The sequence below is a fragment of the Emydura macquarii genome, unplaced genomic scaffold (assembly GCF_026122565.2).
Source record: "Emydura macquarii macquarii isolate MOO-44397 ecotype Brisbane River unplaced genomic scaffold, CSIRO-AGI_Emac_v2 contig_968, whole genome shotgun sequence".
NCBI classification, from domain to species: domain Eukaryota; kingdom Metazoa; phylum Chordata; order Testudines; family Chelidae; genus Emydura; species Emydura macquarii.
The window spans coordinates 379,194-396,331 of NW_027131105.1; the positions used below are offsets into that span (position 1 = coordinate 379,194).

At 38.1% G+C, this 17,138-nt stretch overlaps 1 protein-coding gene across 2 annotated transcripts in view; it reads left to right on the top strand.

Moving 5' to 3' along the window:
* The window catches only part of ATG7 (autophagy related 7), a 233,792-nt gene extending 217,163 nt beyond the window's left edge, over window positions 1–16,629 (top strand). For both annotated transcript variants that reach the window (XM_067543746.1, XM_067543747.1), the window contains exon 19: window positions 15,625–16,629. In XM_067543746.1, coding sequence (XP_067399847.1) covers window positions 15,625–15,657 — 33 coding nt within the window. In that variant the 3' untranslated portion in view covers window positions 15,658–16,629. The remainder of the gene's footprint in view (window positions 1–15,624) is intronic.
* Window positions 16,630–17,138: the final 509 nt, after the last annotated feature.

A 17,138-nucleotide genomic window follows, 5' to 3' on the forward strand; every position in this document is an offset into this window, starting at 1 on the left:
ATACCCTGTGTCCTGAGACAAGAGTGATGTTTTTAAGTAAAGTTGAGGTGGTTTATCTGTAGCAAATGCCATTAAATACTGTCTCTAATATATGTGCATAGCAAATATTCCATATAGTGGATCTAAAGTTCTGAGATGTTTACATTTCTCTAATGCACAATATGGCTTTTCATGTTAATGTCCTATTTAAGGAATAGGGATACAGGAGAACTAAGTCCAGTGTAACTTTCTGTCTATGGTATTTCTAGGATGCCCATCATAATAGTATCTAAATGCTTATTAGGTGAGTTGCCTCTGATGTCATAATCTCCCTATCATTAGCTAAATAAAAATGTACAAAGGGGAAAACAGACATTTTTATATATGATTTTAATAAAAACACATGTTTTCTTCTCTAAGATCTGTAAGTGTCTTCATATGAATGAAGACAGAATTCTAAATAAAGTCCTAACCGCACCTTTATTTAGATTTTGTATGATCACAAGCCTCCTGAATTCACCCTCTTGTTTTCCACCAATTGCAGAAACCATTTTCCTTTGTAGCTACTTGAACAGCGTTCTTCGTTTTGAAGAGAGGAGAGGGTAAATTCCTTCCGTCGATGCCTTGCATATCCATGCATGATGTAAACAGCATTGAGAGCAGTGCTATATAAATATTGGAAGATAATGCTGAGACCACTAGAATCTACAAAAGTAGTGCTTGTCCTGTGACATTTTCCAAACTCTTGAGATATTTGAATATTGTTTTTCAGGTTTTCTGGGCTGTTTTATATATACCTGTGAAAGACATTGAATGAATTTAACAAGAGAAAACATGTTTATATTAAAATAGCATACAAAAGTCCCATGCAAGATGACCTACCAATTCAATACAAAACAGTATTATGGGATGATTGATACAATCAGTTCCATTAGATATTACAGCTGTTTGGTGAACAAGGTCCTAAGGTGGGTAGGGAATGAAAAGAATCTTTATTATTATTATTATTATTTTATTTTATTTATTTATTTATTATTCACTAATTTAAAAAACCTTTTTTTTAAAAAATGCATTTTTCTACCTCTTCATTTTATGGCACATAGAATGTAATTGCCTAAACCAGAATTCAGCCAGGGCATAGGTTGACATCCTTGTTCTTGGAAGAAATGACAAATTATCTTTCTTAGTTCCTTTTACCTTGTTGTTGTGTTTTACCTGAAAATGACGCTGTGCTCCCTATTTGATCATCACCATTTCCTGTGGAGCATGTGAGTTTTTGTTTGTTTTTTAGGTGGGGATTTATTTTTGGTAGGGAGAAGAGAGAAGCATCCCATCTTCCCATTCGGAGGGGTATTTATAATGGTTAACACCTGGCACTCTCCCTTCACCACACCTTCATCATAGAAGCTGACTACATGGGTTGACAGTGTTGCAGAGACTGTGTCAATCTGTACCCCCAGCTTGTGTCTCTCCATAACAAAATAATAGAAATTTAGAGCCAGAAGGGACTTGGAGAAGTTATCAAGGCCTGCGCCCTGCACTGAGGCAGGACCAAGCAAACCTAACCTATCCCTTTTTGTACAACCTGTTCTTAAAATCCTCTGATAATGGGGATTCCACAACCTCCCTTGGAAGCCTATTCCAGAATTTAACTACTTTTGTAGTTCGAAAGTTTTTCCTAATATCTAACCTAAATCTCCCTTGGTGTAGATTAAGACCATTATTTCTTGTCTTGACTCCAGTGGACAAAGATAAAAATTGATTACAGTCCTCTTTATAACAAACCTCAATATATTTGAAGACTGTTATCAGGTCCTTCCTCAGTTTTCTCTTCCCAAAACAAAACATGCTCTGTTTTACCACCCATTTGTCATAGGTCAGGTTTTCTAAACTTTTTATCATTTTTGTTGCTCTCCTCTGGGCTCTTTCCAATGTGTCCACATCTCTTCTAATGTGTGATGCCCAGAATTGGACACAGTACTCCAGTTGAGGTGTCACCAGTTACTCCATTATGCAGCAGGCCCATGACAACTCTGTCTTTGGCAGTGCAGTGTTGCAAAGAGCATGGCTATGAACTCTTGCCCACCTCTGGGGATACTGCTGGTAAGTCACCTAATTGGGACTGGACACAAGCAAGCACTCGAAGGAGAAAGAATGGTTACTTAGTTTCATAACTGTTGTTCTTCAAGATCTGTTGGTCATGTCCATTCCACAACCCCCACCCTCCTTTCCCTCAGTCAGAGTTCCAGCAAGAAGGAATTGAGAGGGAGGGGGGCTGGCAGCACCCTTTATACAGCACATGCCGCTGTAGAGGGCACTAGAGCCAGCCCTACAGATACCAGTAAGGAAAAATTTCTGGTAGTGCACATACATATCTAATTGGGAATGGACATGAGCAACACATCTCGAAGAAGAACAGTTATGAAGGTCAGTATCCACTCTTTCTGAGTTCTGTTTGGCTCTAGGTTTGAGAGCCAGTATAATAGAGTCTGTACCAGATACCTTCCTATTAAGAAAACATCACTCCAACAAAATAAACACCGTGGCCTGGAAAATGGCCTTTTCAGGTACCAAAGCATCCCTGGATAATAAGTCCCCTCTGTTTTCTGGGTGTTTTGTTTCTGTGATTTTGGTTTTGGTGGCTTTTTTTTTAGGGCAAAGGGTTGTGTGGTTTGTTGGTTTTTCATTTTGGTTTTTGGTTTCTTTGCTTTGCTTTTCCTGTTGCCGTAAGAGATGTTAAGGGGAAAACATTTTTTAAAAATGTAGTAGGCAAAGGCTAGTAGGTGTATTTTTCACCTCTTTGTCTATTGAGGTTTTTTTAATGGTAGTTTTGAAGTAAAAAACATGGTTTTTTGTAAATGTATACTTGGTATAGTGACACTGTGAAGCCCCAGACTTTTCTATATTTTATATAGAAGTGAATGCATGCCTTTTAATTGAAGAATCAGAAGTGCTTAATATCATATCCTGTAGCTAGCCATTTAGATTTATCTCTTGTTCCAAACCTCTCTGAGAGCTTCTAATGTGGTGCTTATATCCAAATTGTTATAGCCTATGCTCAGAGACATATACTCATTCCACTTAGGTACAGCAGAAATTCTCATCACAGTTGACAAGTCACACCACAGACTCTGTCATGCATCAGGGTGTGAACTGAGAACAAAGCTAAGCACTCACATTAATGTCATTAATACTCCTTTTACAGCTGCCGTCTTGCTGCTCATTTACTTTTTTTCCTGGGGGCAGAAAGGGGATGGGAGAATTGCAAAATATTTAAGTGCTCAGGACAAATTTTCAATGCTAATAAGATTGTGTGGTGCTTCCTCATGCAGTAAATATCCATGATAGATGAAAGCAGGGTGCTGAACTAGATAATTATTTTCCCTCAGTCCATAATATGAAGTTCTGAAGAGTATTACATGTTGTAGCTCATGAGTTTAATTAATTAAAGTTACAATCTCATTCCTGCTGCTGTTTCTGAAAGGTGATATCGTCAATGAACTGGAAAAAATACTGTAAGAGTCACACCAGGATTGCTAGCATAGCTCGATGTGTATGTCATACTGTGAGGGGTCACATGCCTCCACTGTAGTATTCAGAGTCCCCACGCAGTGCTTAGACTGTGGCTGCCACCCACAAAGAGCCATGCCCATGAAGCTTCTGATGGGGGGAGACATCCAGATCTACCAACTGGCTGGGATACACTACTGAAGCCAGAGGGAGGGCACGGGACATTGTCTAAGCAACTAAGTGAATTCCTGGCTGACTGCTTCTATGGACCCCATCTGTTTACCTGCCTCTGGGTTCCTGCGTCCCAGCGTGTTCCTGTCCTCCTTATCCCCAACCCCTGTCTGCTCCCAGTTCCTGCTTTCGTGCCTTACTCCAGGTCCCTGCTCTTTTGTCCTACCCCAATGCTGACTCCAGCTCTGACCGTTGGCTTGACTCTGACCCCAGCTCTGACTGCAGTTCCAGGTGCCTGACTCTATCCATTAGGAATGACTTCCCATTCCCTGGTCCCTATATGCAGGTGATTGTAGAATACGTTTTGATATATATAATAAATATATAACAGATTTATAATATTTATGTGATGATTTAACAACATGCCAAAAGAACAAGAACATGATTCTTGTAAAATTCTCATCTGCCTGATAGCCCATTGAATTTTTTTCCTACTGACCATATCATGTGTCAAAAGCTCGTGATGTATAGCTGTTAAAAATTTTTTTGTTTCTTTAAAGTTAACCCATGTGCTTAAGTGTTTTCCTGAGACTCCAGCCGAGAGGGGCAGAAGCAGCCAACTGGCATCCCTGCCTAGCATGTTTTTGGACCCAAATTGTGCAAGAGACCCACACACCCCCTCTGGGGCACTAGGCCCTGTTGGTGTGCCCCTGTACTCCCATCACACCATCTCCACTTGGGAAGAAACTGTAGAAAGGAACCAGCCAGAGACTCCTGTGGGTAGAAATAGAAGCAGCAAAAGCAATGACCTTTGGATATTCTGATAACTTTCTACAGTTCTCACTGAACTTCCTCTGCCCTGTGCTGGTTGTCTGTATGCTCCAACCTCCACCCCCTCCTCCCAACTCCTCTTCCCTTCATAGTCTTTTCATCTCAGCTTCACTCAACATCTACCCCTCTTACTCCTTTTTCCCCAGCCTTGTTATCCCCATCAGCCCATTTCCTTTTTTTGTCTTTCCATTTAACTGATCCCCTCCCTAACTAGATTCATAGATTCCAAGGCCAGAAGGAACCATTGTGATAATGTAGTCTGACTTCCTTTTTAACACAGGCCATAGACCTTCCTCCAAATAATTCTTACAGTCTGTCATTTGGAAAAACATTACACCTTTATTTTAAAATAGTCAATGCTTGAGAGTCCACCACGACCGTTTGTAAGTTGTTCCAATGGTTAATTAGCCTCACTGTTAAAAATGTATGCCTTATTTCCAATTTAAATTTGTCTAACTTAAACTTCCAGCCGGTGGATCATTTTATACCTTTCTCTGCTAGATTGATGAGCCCATAATTAAATTTGTTCCTCATAAAGGTACTTCTAGTTTAATCAAGTCACCCCTTAACCTTCTCTTTGTTAAGCTAAATAAATTGAGCCCCTGAGTCTGTCACTGTAAGGCATGTTTTCCAATCATTTAATCATTCTTGTGATTCTTCTCTGGCCCTCTCCAATTGATCAACATCCATGCTGAATTGTGGGCATCAGAACTGGACATAGTTTTCCAGCAGCAGTTGCACTAGTGGCAAATACAGAGGTAAAATCATAGAATCAGAGAAATGTAGGACTGGAAGGAACTTCATGGGTCACCTAGTCCAGTCCCCTGCACTGAAGCAGGACTAAGTATTATCTAGATGATCCCTGACATGTATTTGTCTAATCTGTTGTTAAAAACCTCCAATGACAGAGATTCCATAACCTTCCAGTGCTAAACTTACCCTGACAGTTAGGAAGTTTTTCCTAATGTCTAACCTAAATCTCCCTTGCTCAATTTAGGCCTATTGCTTTTTGTCCTTTTATCAGTGAATAAGGAGAACAATTTATCACCCTCCTCTTTATAACAACATTTTCCATACTTGAAGACTGTTATGTCCCCCGTCAGTCTTCTCTTCTCCAAAATAAACAAATCCATTTTTTCCCAGTCTTTCCTTGTAGGTCATGTTTGCTAGACTTTTGATCATTTTTGTTGCTCCCCTATGGACTTTCTCTAGTTTGTACACATCATTCCCAAAGTGTAGTGCCCAGAACTGGAAGCCTTATTAGTGCTGAGTAGAGTGGAAGAATTACTTCTCATGTCTTGCTTACAGCACTCATGTTAATACCTACCAAAATGATATTGGTGTTTTTTTGCAACAGTGTTACATTATTGACTCTTTTATTTACTTTGTGATCCACTATAATCCTGAGATCTTTTTCTACAGTGCTCCTTCCTACGCAGTCATTTCTCATTTTGTATTTGTGCAATTGATTATTCCTTCCTACGTGTAGTACTTTGCATTTAGCCATATTTTTAATTTCATCCTATTTATTTCAGACCATTTCTCCAGTTTGTCAAGATCATTTTGAATTATAATACTGCCCTCCAAAATGCTTACAACCCGTCCTAGCTTAGTATTGTCTGCAAACTTTTATAAGTGTACTCTCTATGCCATTATCCAAATAATTTATGAAGATATTGCATATAACTGGACCCAGGACAGATCTCCAAGATCCCATTTGATATGCCCTTCCAGGTTGACTGTGAACCATTGATAACAATTCTCTGAGTATAGTCCAACCAATTTTGCACCCAGTTTTATGGTAGGTTCATTTAGGCTATATTTTCCTAGTTTGCTTATGAGAAGGTTGTGTGAGACAGTATCAAAAGTCTTAGTGAAGTTGAGATACATCTCATATACTGCTTCCCCTGAATCTACAAGGATCATCTTTCTACCCTGTCAATGGAGGATATTAGGTTGGTTTAATATGATTTGTTCTTGACAAATCCATGTTTACTGTTACCACCTTCTTATCTTCCAGGAGCTTACAAATTGGTTGTTTTATTATTTCTCTAATATCTTTCTGGGTACTGAAATTGACTAGTCTATAGTTCCCTGGGTTGTCCTTATTCCCTTCTTATAGATAGGTATTATATTTGCTCTTCTGCAGTTCCCTGGATCTCTCCCGTCCTCCATGATTTCTCAAAGATAATCACGAGTGCCTCAAGAGATCTATTCAGTAAGTTCCTTAAATATTCTAGGATGCATTTCATCAGGCCCTGCCAACTTGAAAATATCTAATTTCTCTAAGGCCTGCTCTACACTAGGAAATTAGGTCGGTGTAACTACGTTGCTCAGGAATGGGAAAAATCCACACCCCCTGAGCAATGCAGTTAAACCAGCCAAACCCCAGTGTAGACAGCACTAGGTCAGTGGGAGAATTATCCTATCTATTTAGCTACCCCGTCTCGGGGAGCAGGAGTATCTACGCCAATGGGAGAGGCAGTCAGTGTAGGTAGCATGTTCACTGAAGCGGTGTAGCTGCGCTGCTGCAGCGTTTAAGTATAGTCAAACCTTTAGTGATTCTTAAGTCGCTCTTTCCCTATTTAAGGCCACGTCTACACTAGTGAGCTTACAGCGCCACAGCTGTACCAATGCAGCTGTGCTGCTATAAGATCACTCATGTAGCCGCTCTATACTGACGGGAGAGAGGTTTCCCTTCGACATAATATAACCACCTCCATGAGCGCAGTAGCTATGTCAGTAGATATGCCCTCTGGTTCCAACACTTCTGTTAGTGCCATGTTAATTTTATATTATTTTAGTTTTTTAATGAAAATGTGGTGTGGTACCAAGTTAAATGCCTTACAGAAGTTGAAGTATATTACATCAACACTATAACTTTTATTAACCAATTTTACGATCTTATCAAAAAAAAATGTAGTGAGTTTGACAAGAACTATTTTCCATAACCCTACCCACTAACACCTCTTCTCCCTCCTCACCCCCCCTGAAAAAAAATCATGGAGCTGCTGGGATATTTGCCTCCATCACATTGTTCACTCTGCTTGTGTGTTCTACCCTTTTTCTACCTTGTAGTCTCTTGTCTGTTTAGATGTAAGCTCGTCGAGGCAGGGACTGTCTATTACTCTGTGTTTGTACAGTGCCTAGCACAGTGCGGCCCCACTCTTGCTTGGCCCTTAGGCATTACTGTAATAAACATGATTAAAATAACAATAATAATAATTGAATAAGGATGCTTTTCTGAATCAGGGACTATATTATGTTTTATCTCTAGAAGTTTGAGAAGAGTGGGTACTTTTATGTGATACTCAAGTATTACATTGAATACTGGGCTGAATTTCAGCCTTAAGTTAAGAGTTCAAATCTGTTCATGAGCTTTTTATTCTTTAAAATGTTTGAAATGTATATATGTGTATAAAATGATTAATATTATACACAACATTTGTATTATATAATAATGTATATATAGGTGTTTATATTACATTTTTCTAAGCACGTTATATGTATGGAAATAGCAACTTTGACATTGAGTTGATCATTTGCATGAGCAAATGACAGTATTATGCATTACAGTAACACACACACACTTACTTAGTCTGGAAGGATAGTCTTGTGTTCTTCCAGCTCTGCCTATAAAGCCATAACTATCTCTATTTATTTGCACTATATATTTTAATCATATAATATAAAAATTGCTACATATTTCTACACATGTACACACACAAAACCCGCCTAATACTTTTATATCTGTTCTCACAGAAAAGAAGTTACAGATACTTTTGTTGCAGGAAGGAAATTAAAAGTACTTATTGTCCCTTTAATATGTATTGAAATTGTTTTGAATCAGTGACTGAGAAATGAATGAACAGTTAACGTAGTTCAATGGGTTTTTTCCCCTCTTCCTGTTATGCAGGAAAATAATACTTGTTGTTTCAAGAATATAAGTGTGGAAATGCTTCTGTAATCTTGAATAGATTTAATTTGCATCTGAAACTTAAGAACCCCTAAAGTGAAGTTTAAATATTAAGTAGGTACTTGAACATAACAGGTGCATTCAGATAATCTCTTCAGATCTGTACAAACTGCGTAAGTTTGACAGCTGGTTCATTATTTGCCTATTTTATTACCTCCCTGTCATTACTTATTGCTTCAGTTAGATTGATTCACCAAGGTGTGCTGTAGGAGAAAGGGAGCTCAAAACAAAATCCAAATTCACAGCTTTAGTTGGACATCAGGTGCCAGGCATAACAGTCATTTAGATACTATCCTCTTTTACATCTTTTCTCTTTCTGAAATGCTGCTCTTAAAAAAGTCACAATAAACTGGATCCTTCCTTCTTGCCCATCAATTAAGGGACTGTAACTGTTTGTTTTTAGCATTTTAAAAAAATACATTGAATACGAATTTTTAAAAGGCTAGTAACCATTCATTTGCTTCTTTCACAATATTTGGAATTCCCATCTAGTTTAAGCTGTTTTTCATGGAAACATCTATTGCTGTTAACTAAGAGCATATGACATTTATAACCTTGCTGTGAGGGTTGATGTTTATGTAATTCAGGTCTAAACACAATGTAGTACTGCTTTCCCTTTAGAGGGATATTTTGCCATTACAGCTTGACATGCCCAGCTAATGTGTTTTTTTCCAGCTTGCTGCCATTTAGTTGATTTTTAAAATGTAGTTATTCATTTTTGTGTGAAATTATCCTTATCCTCTTCTATCTCTCCATGCTCAGTTTGGTTAGAGATAACTTTGATGCAAGCAGGCCACTACATTCTTCTGTAACTAAAAAATCAGGCTGTGACTACTCTAGAAGCTTTTCACTGAGAATATATACACCAGATTGAGTGTCTACATGCAGATCAAGATTCATATTGTGCTGAATAATTCTTGCACTGTTGTTTTGTTTTTGTGCTTTATCTCTGCAAGCTTTAACTTAGTGTTGAGCTACTTTATTATTTCCTCGTCATTTCTCCTATTGTGCACCTCTTCTTCCTTTCCACTTATTTCCCCAGATTCCTTACAAAGATGGAGCTGTATAACTGTCTAGTCTAACACGTTGGGGCTAAACTGGACCTGACAAGTTTGCTCCACCTTTGGATTATTGAGCTTCCTCGAGGTTTGCTTGATTGTTTCCCCCAATACCAAATCCCCCATTTCAACTTGAAAATTAAACCCTGTTTGGTGTTTTTTGTTGGTGTGTTTATTCTTTTAAAAAACCTGGCTGTGAAAGATATTCTGGTGGAGCAATATCTGGTAGCAAGCAGGAGATTAGTCATCGCAGCAGAGAGCCTTATTATACAACAAAATTCTGGCTAGTTCCTTCCACAGTCAGAAACTGACCAGAATCTTGCAATGCTGTGATCAAGACACAGGGTATTCTTCTGGACTAAGTGATCTGTCCCTGCAGTATATAAAGCCTATTGTTGTGGGAGTAAGATATTACCATCCTTCTCAAATATATTGTGTTTCAATCCAGGATGTTTGCATAATGATTTAATATCTGTAAAACTCAATTCAGATCTTTTGCAAACATTACTATTTCAAAAATTCTAGAAAAGAAGCTTATTTAGGTAGGAAGTTATGTAATCTATTTAAATTTAAATCTTTCTTATTTTTCACTCTTTCAATTCATTGTTAATCATACTCAATGGTTTCTAAGAGCATGAGTTTGTAGAGAGATTACAATTAGGAAATGTTACCCTATTTAATAGAGTGTAATTGGATGGATTCTACAAATAAGAAATGTTTCTATGGTACTCTGCATTAAAGCATTGTAGGTACGTAAAGCGGGGCACGTGTCCAATGTCTTCCTATTACTATGTCATAAGTTTTTACACTTTTCAGCTTTCCCTTCTACATGTTGGCAACTAAATGCTTGAAGACAGTGCCCTTCCCCCAACAGAAAAAATAAACTGAAAAGTAGTTGTGATTATTATTTGTATTGTGGTAGAGCTTAGAGGTCCCCTACTACTAGGCACTGTATAAATATACAACAAAAAGTCACTGACCCATAGAGGTCCTAACAGAATATCAGTTGGTATATCAGCTTATCAGGGTGAGATGAAAACTCAAAATCCTGATCCCTGAGGGAAGTTGTAGATGCTGCTATACTCTTTTAAGAAGCAGTGGTAGGATGTCAGGTCTTAGACCCTGAGTTATTCTTTATTTTTACCAATTTAGAAAATAAATCGCTTCAACTGCTCTTTAGTTAAAACTCCAAAATACAGCTTGGGGGCTAACTGAGCAAATAGTTTAGAGCATAAAATAAAACTTCAGGGTTTTTTTAAATGTGCATTTTAGAACATTGTATAGGAGATTTAAGACATAAAATAAACTACCGTATAGAAAATTCAGTATCTGACTTTATCTGAGAGGAACTAGGACATAAAAAATTAAGGCTGAACAAGGTGACTAGAAAGGTAATGGGATAGGGAACCTTTCACTTCTAAAGTACCAGTTCAAATCCACCCTAGGTCAGGAGAAATTAAGAGGTTGACACCTGACAGCTGTCAAGGGGCCTGTCTGAAATAAGTCAGAAATTTCAGGCCACTTCCAAAAGAAGATATCTCCAGATCATCAACACCGTCAGTACAAGTGGTACTCTTGCAACCACTCTCAGTAAAGCGTTCAAGAAAGCATATAGGGCAAACTTATTTGGAGAAAATGAATAAGGAAATGTTTTTTTACCCTTTCACGTAACACAAGAACCAGGGTCACTCAGTGAAATTAATAGGCAGAGGTTTAAAACAAATTTAAGGAAGTATTTCTTCACACAGTGCACAGGAAACCTGTGGAACTCATTGCCAGGGGATGTTGTGAAGGCCAAAAGTATAAAAAGGTTCATAAAAGAAATAGGTAAGTTCATGGAGGATAAGTCCATCTATGGCTATTAGCCAAGATGATCAGGAACAAACCCATGCTCAGGGTGTCCCTAAGTCTCTGACTGCCAGAAACTGGGACTGGATAACAGGGGATGGATCACTTGATAATTGCCCTGTTTTGTTCATTCCCTCAAGCACCTGGCATTGCCACTGTTGGAAGATAGCATACTGAGCTAGATGGACCATTGGTGTGACCCAATATGGCCATTCTTATGTTCTTAAGTTCTCACTCACACTGTTTAGAACAGAAATGAGATACTCAGCTAGCACAGTGAAGGGAAGCTGGCTAGGACCCTGATGTATTTCTGCCATGGATAAAGAAGCCTTTTGGAGCTGTCAATCTGGCTTCCTTCACTATGTTTGTTTAAAACAAAATTGGAGACTCCCTGCCCTCAACTCATCCCACTGTACAATCTATAACTGTGTTTAGTATCTTTCTTTAATACATAGAAGAGTGAGGGTTAAAATTTGTCCCTTTTGTTTTTACAAAGTTAGAAAAACACTGCGGGGTTAGTTGAGGAGGGAATATCAGCCTGAACTTTGAATTTCTTGCCTTTTGTCAGCTTGATTCATACCATAAACTCTATTTAAAGATAGTTCTTTCATATTTGTTTTCCACATCCTTGACCCTGAATGGTGAGCTGGACATTTGTATTTTCATTGGCAAACTCTACGCTGCTCATCAACTCTTTTTTCCTTCAGTAAACAAACTGTTCCTTCGGTATTTTCCATAAGGATTTATACCACCATTTTACAATCACTTTTAGGAATTGAGAAAATCTTACCATTTACCATGTGTTTTACAGAGAGCTGTGTATAGAGACATTCCTAGGTCCAGATTTTGGTGTGGCTTTGTCAGTGAATTCAAAATTCTAGAATATTTTGCAAGGATAGGTTTTATTGAAATTATATGTAAATATCAATTATAGTCTGACTGAAAATGTAGTTGTTTTTATTTATTATTTGTATTACAGTAGTAGTGCTTCCAGGCCAACTAAGAACAGGACCCCGTTGTGGTAGTCACTGTAAAAACATAGAGTGATAGTCTGTGCCCTGAATAGTTTACAGCCTAAATAAATGTTGGCATCTTGCCCCTTCTGTTGGCACATATTTTTCCATCAATCAGGATGTAAAGAAGAGAATAATCTTGTGGCTAACCTAATACCAATGCATAGCACTTCCAGATAACCCAGGCCTGATACTCAATAGAGACAGCTAAGAAAGAGAATGCCACTAACGTGACTCTCATAGTTTCTAGACTCAGTTATTATGGCTGGCTAACCTTTTGAGATCCAAGGTTTATGCCTATAGTCTTGTTCCTATAGTCAGAAGGACCTAACGAGATAGTCTATCCCTGTCATTTAGCTGGGACATGCATGGAAAGCTCCAAGTATTAGACAAATTTCTAGCAGAATTAAGGGTAAAATTGATATTATGACAGCCTGTCAGTAAAACCAAAGACCACCTGTTATCTAGTCTTGTTACCTTCCTTAAAGTCCCGCTTTAAGCTATGATTCCTGTAGGACCAAATTCATTCTCTGATATAACTTCTTTAAATTAAATGGAATGTATTTGGCTCAATCCCTGTAAATGGTAGTCAGACATCGAGAAATATATAAAATCCACAGTTTACATTCAGAGAAAAAGGATTTTGGAAGGAAAATTTTTTATTTGGAAGTAACTTACTCTTACTGCTTGCAAATTCATTTATTTTTCATAAACCCATACCGTCTCAGACCAATGGTACATCCAGCCCAGTATCCTGTTTTCTGACAGTGGCTAATGCCAGGTGATTCAGAGGGAATGACCAGAACAGGCAATCATCAAGTGATCCATCCTGTTGTCCACTCCCAGCTTCTGGCAATCAGAGGCTGGGGACATCCAAAGCATGGGATTGCATCCCTGACCATCTTGTTATAGTTTTGGCCTTCACAACTTCCCCTGACAACAAGTTCTACAGATTGACTGTGCATTGTGTGAAGAAGTACATCCATTTGTTTGGAAACCTGTTGCCTATTAATTTCATTGTATGACCCCTGGTTCTTGTGTTACATGAAGAAGTAAATAACACTTATTCACTTTCTCCGCATCACTCATGATTTTATAGACCTCTATCGTATCCCCTCTTAGTCGTGTCTTTTCCAAGCTAAAAAGTCCCTGTCTTTCTAATATCTCCTCAAATAGAAGCTGTTCTATAACCCTAATAATTTTTATTGCCCTTCTTTGTACCTTTTCCCATTCTAATATATCTTTTTAGAGATGGGATAACCAGAACTGTACTCAGTATTCAAGGTGAGGGCGTACCATAGATTTATATAATGACATTATGATATTTTCAGTCTTATTAACTGTCCCTTTCCTAATGGTTCCTAACATTTGGTTTGCTTTTTTGACTCCCACTGCACACTGCGGAGATGTTTTCAGAGAACTATCCACAACTATTCCAAAATCTTTCTTGGGTGTTAATAGCTAATTTAGACTCCATCATTTTTTAAGTATAGTTGGGATTATGTTTTTCAGTGTGCATTACTTTGCATTGAACAACATTGAATTTCATATGGCATTTTCTTGCCCAGTCGTCCAGTTTTGTGAGAGCCCTTTGTAACTTTTCACACTCTGCTTTGGACATAACAATCTTGAGTGGTTTTGTATCATCTGCACATTTTGTCACTTCACTGTTAACCCCTTTTCCCAGATCATTTATAAATATGTTGAACAGTACTGGTCGCAGGACAGACCTCTGAGGGACACCAGTATTTACCTCTCTCCATTCTGAAAACTGACCATTTATTCCTTCTGTATGTTTTCTGTCTTTTCACCAGTTACTGATCCATGAGAGGACCTTCCTTCTTATCCCTTGTCTCTTCTCTTATACCTTTCACATCTCTAATTGCAACATTTTTGGAGGGAGGGAACTTAGGGGGGTGAAATCTGGGGCAAATACTCATTGAGCTTCAGGTGCACTTGCAAATTTTTGAGTTTTTTAAAATGTGGCACTCTGTGTCCTGACAACTGATTGAAAATACAGAACTCACCTTCAATATGTATGGCCCTTAGGATTCCACGTTCTTTGGGGATTCTGTGAATACGCTAACCTTGTTTTCCAGGCTGGTTTCCAGGATATATCTAATGATCTTGTCCGTAGGTAAGGATATATTTTAGTCATGGAAGTCTCAGATTCCATGACTTTAGCAGACCTCAGTGATTTCTTCAGCTTCAATTGTCAGCGTCTTGCCTCATGCAGCAGCGGCTGGAGCTGTGCACCCCCACCTTGTGACTTCAGCTGGAGCTGCGCTCACTCATGCCTGTGACCGGGGCTGTGCATCCCCTTCCATGGCTTTGGCTGAACCCCACATCCCAGCGGTGGTGCTTAGACTGTCAGTCCATGTGTGTCCCCCTTCCCCCCCGCATGGTGGGGCTCCAATTTTCATTCTTTCCCCCTTCCCCACTCAGCCCTCCACCCTCCCACCCCCTGTTGTTGTTAGCAAAAGTCACGGACAGGTCACCACTCCTGTGAATTTTTGTTTATCGCCCATGACCCCTCCATGATTTTTACTAAAAATAATAGTGACAAAATCTTAACCTTAGCCATAATCAAAATAAATGTACAATTACATCTTACTACACAAAATATGTGTTTTGGTAAATTATTGAATGGTTAGCAGAACTTGTTTAAAAAATGAGGGGAAAAACAAATTTGCATTTAGCTTGAATTAAATTTGCTGCTATTTGTGGATCATGCTATTGGATCTTCTCAAATATTTGGGTGGCCACTGATACTTCCTGATAATGTTCACAAATTCCTAAAGGTCTGTATTGAAAGTGTATTATTTATTATTCATCATTTGTTATTTTTCCTGTTAACAATTTGTCAAGCAGTCAGCAAGCAGAAACAATACCAAGGGACCAGCAACATACCGTGTATAATGATATTAAGGAATAACAAATAGCCAAAGGAGTAGTTCACAAACAACCAATGGAAGTTATTCATCTTGACTATTAGAAAAATAACTACAAGTGCCAAAATGTGTGTGCAGCTAAAGTACTTGGTTTGCTAATGATTTACTGATCTCAAAAACCTCAAATTCAGTGAACTGTTAGTTCCATTAATACTATGTGGCCACGTCTAGTGGATGGTCCATAACTGAAATGTATTCTTCTTTTTAAATTGTATTAGTGGTTTTATAAGTGGTTTTATAAGGTCATTGAGGTACTGAGTGAAATTTCACTTATTTTCTCATTACAGATTTGGGATATGAGTGATGATGAAACAGTCTGAAAGCCAGATGAATGAAGTAGAAGATGACGTGCTGTAGGCTGCGGTGCTGTCTTTTATCGGCCATTTGACAAGTTAACGATTACTTACACATTCTGACTTACAAATATAAACAAATATAATCCACATCTGTGCTATGAATGGGACATTATCTTGAACTAAAAAAATAGTTCTACTGCAGGTGTAATTCTCCTCTTATTTTCATTTTTATCATATGCATGAGATAAGTCTTGCTAAAGCAATGTGGTTATGTTGAAATCCCCTTTCTATTTTTTTCAATTTCTAAACATAGCTTACATATAAAATATGCCACTTTAAGCAGCCTTTGGTGTTTTCATTTGTCCCAGTTTTCATTTTACTTGTCAACAGACATACCTGAATAACGTTGTATTTTTCATGTTTCTCTGATTTGTGGCATTTTATAAATAATTAATATTCAGGCTATAAGAAAATTGCCCTATAGATGAGAATAAAATCGCATTGTTATTTCAAGGAGTGGGGAAAAGGCAACCAAGCACCCACATGCACATTTTTACTGTGTTAGCGATCATGTTGTAACATGCTAGCCTCCCTACCTTATTACAATACAGTTGATCTTGCCTGTGCTGGTGGGAACAGACAAAGTTTCAGAATCTTATTAGAGGCCTGTAAAAGACTTGAGCAGTAGCATGATCCCATATTTTGGATAAAGCATTGTTTCACATAACCTATGTAGTGAAGACCAAACTGTTTATATCCTGGTTGGGTCTATGATGTTTATAGTAAGATCCATTTCACAGTAAAAATTGCTTCGAAAGTAGGTCCTTAGCTAGATAAAAGTGTATAGAGTAATTGAGATATATATAAGGCAGTGGTTCTCCTGCTTTGTCATTCTTAAATTCCACTATGCAGCTTTTTCATGGACACCAAAACAGTCCTAACCCTTATTTCCCATTGCAGGCATCTGAAATGTTTCATTCTTTGGAGCACCAAGAAGGGCTTCACAGATCAGTGCTGGTGCACACACATAGTTTGAGAACCACAGAGACAAAGGAAAATTTATTAAACTCAAAGTTTTAAAATATCAAGTGTATCACTATGCTAAATGTAAAGGAAACATATCTGTTATTTTGCATCTTGAAATAGGTAAAAACAAAAAAAAATTTTGTTTTAAGCCACTATTACAGCTTAAATCTGGTTATTTGCATTTCTTTATTCATGAGGAAAAATGGAAACTCCATTATTGTTCGTTGCCTTCCAACCATTCTTTCCTTTGCCTATAAAATCATTCTGTCCTTAGCCTTAAGAAAATGTACAGCAGTTCATCCAGTTAGTCAGTCAGTCAAATTATTTTGTGTTCTTCCTCTACCTTTAATTAAGTTCCGAGTCCCTGAATATAGAAGTCAGATCAAGTTCATTTGCCTGCTAAACTGATATACCAGTTCTTCAAGGGTCAGTTCATCCGGAGCAGAAGGTGCCCACAGCTCCTACATTATGAACTTAAA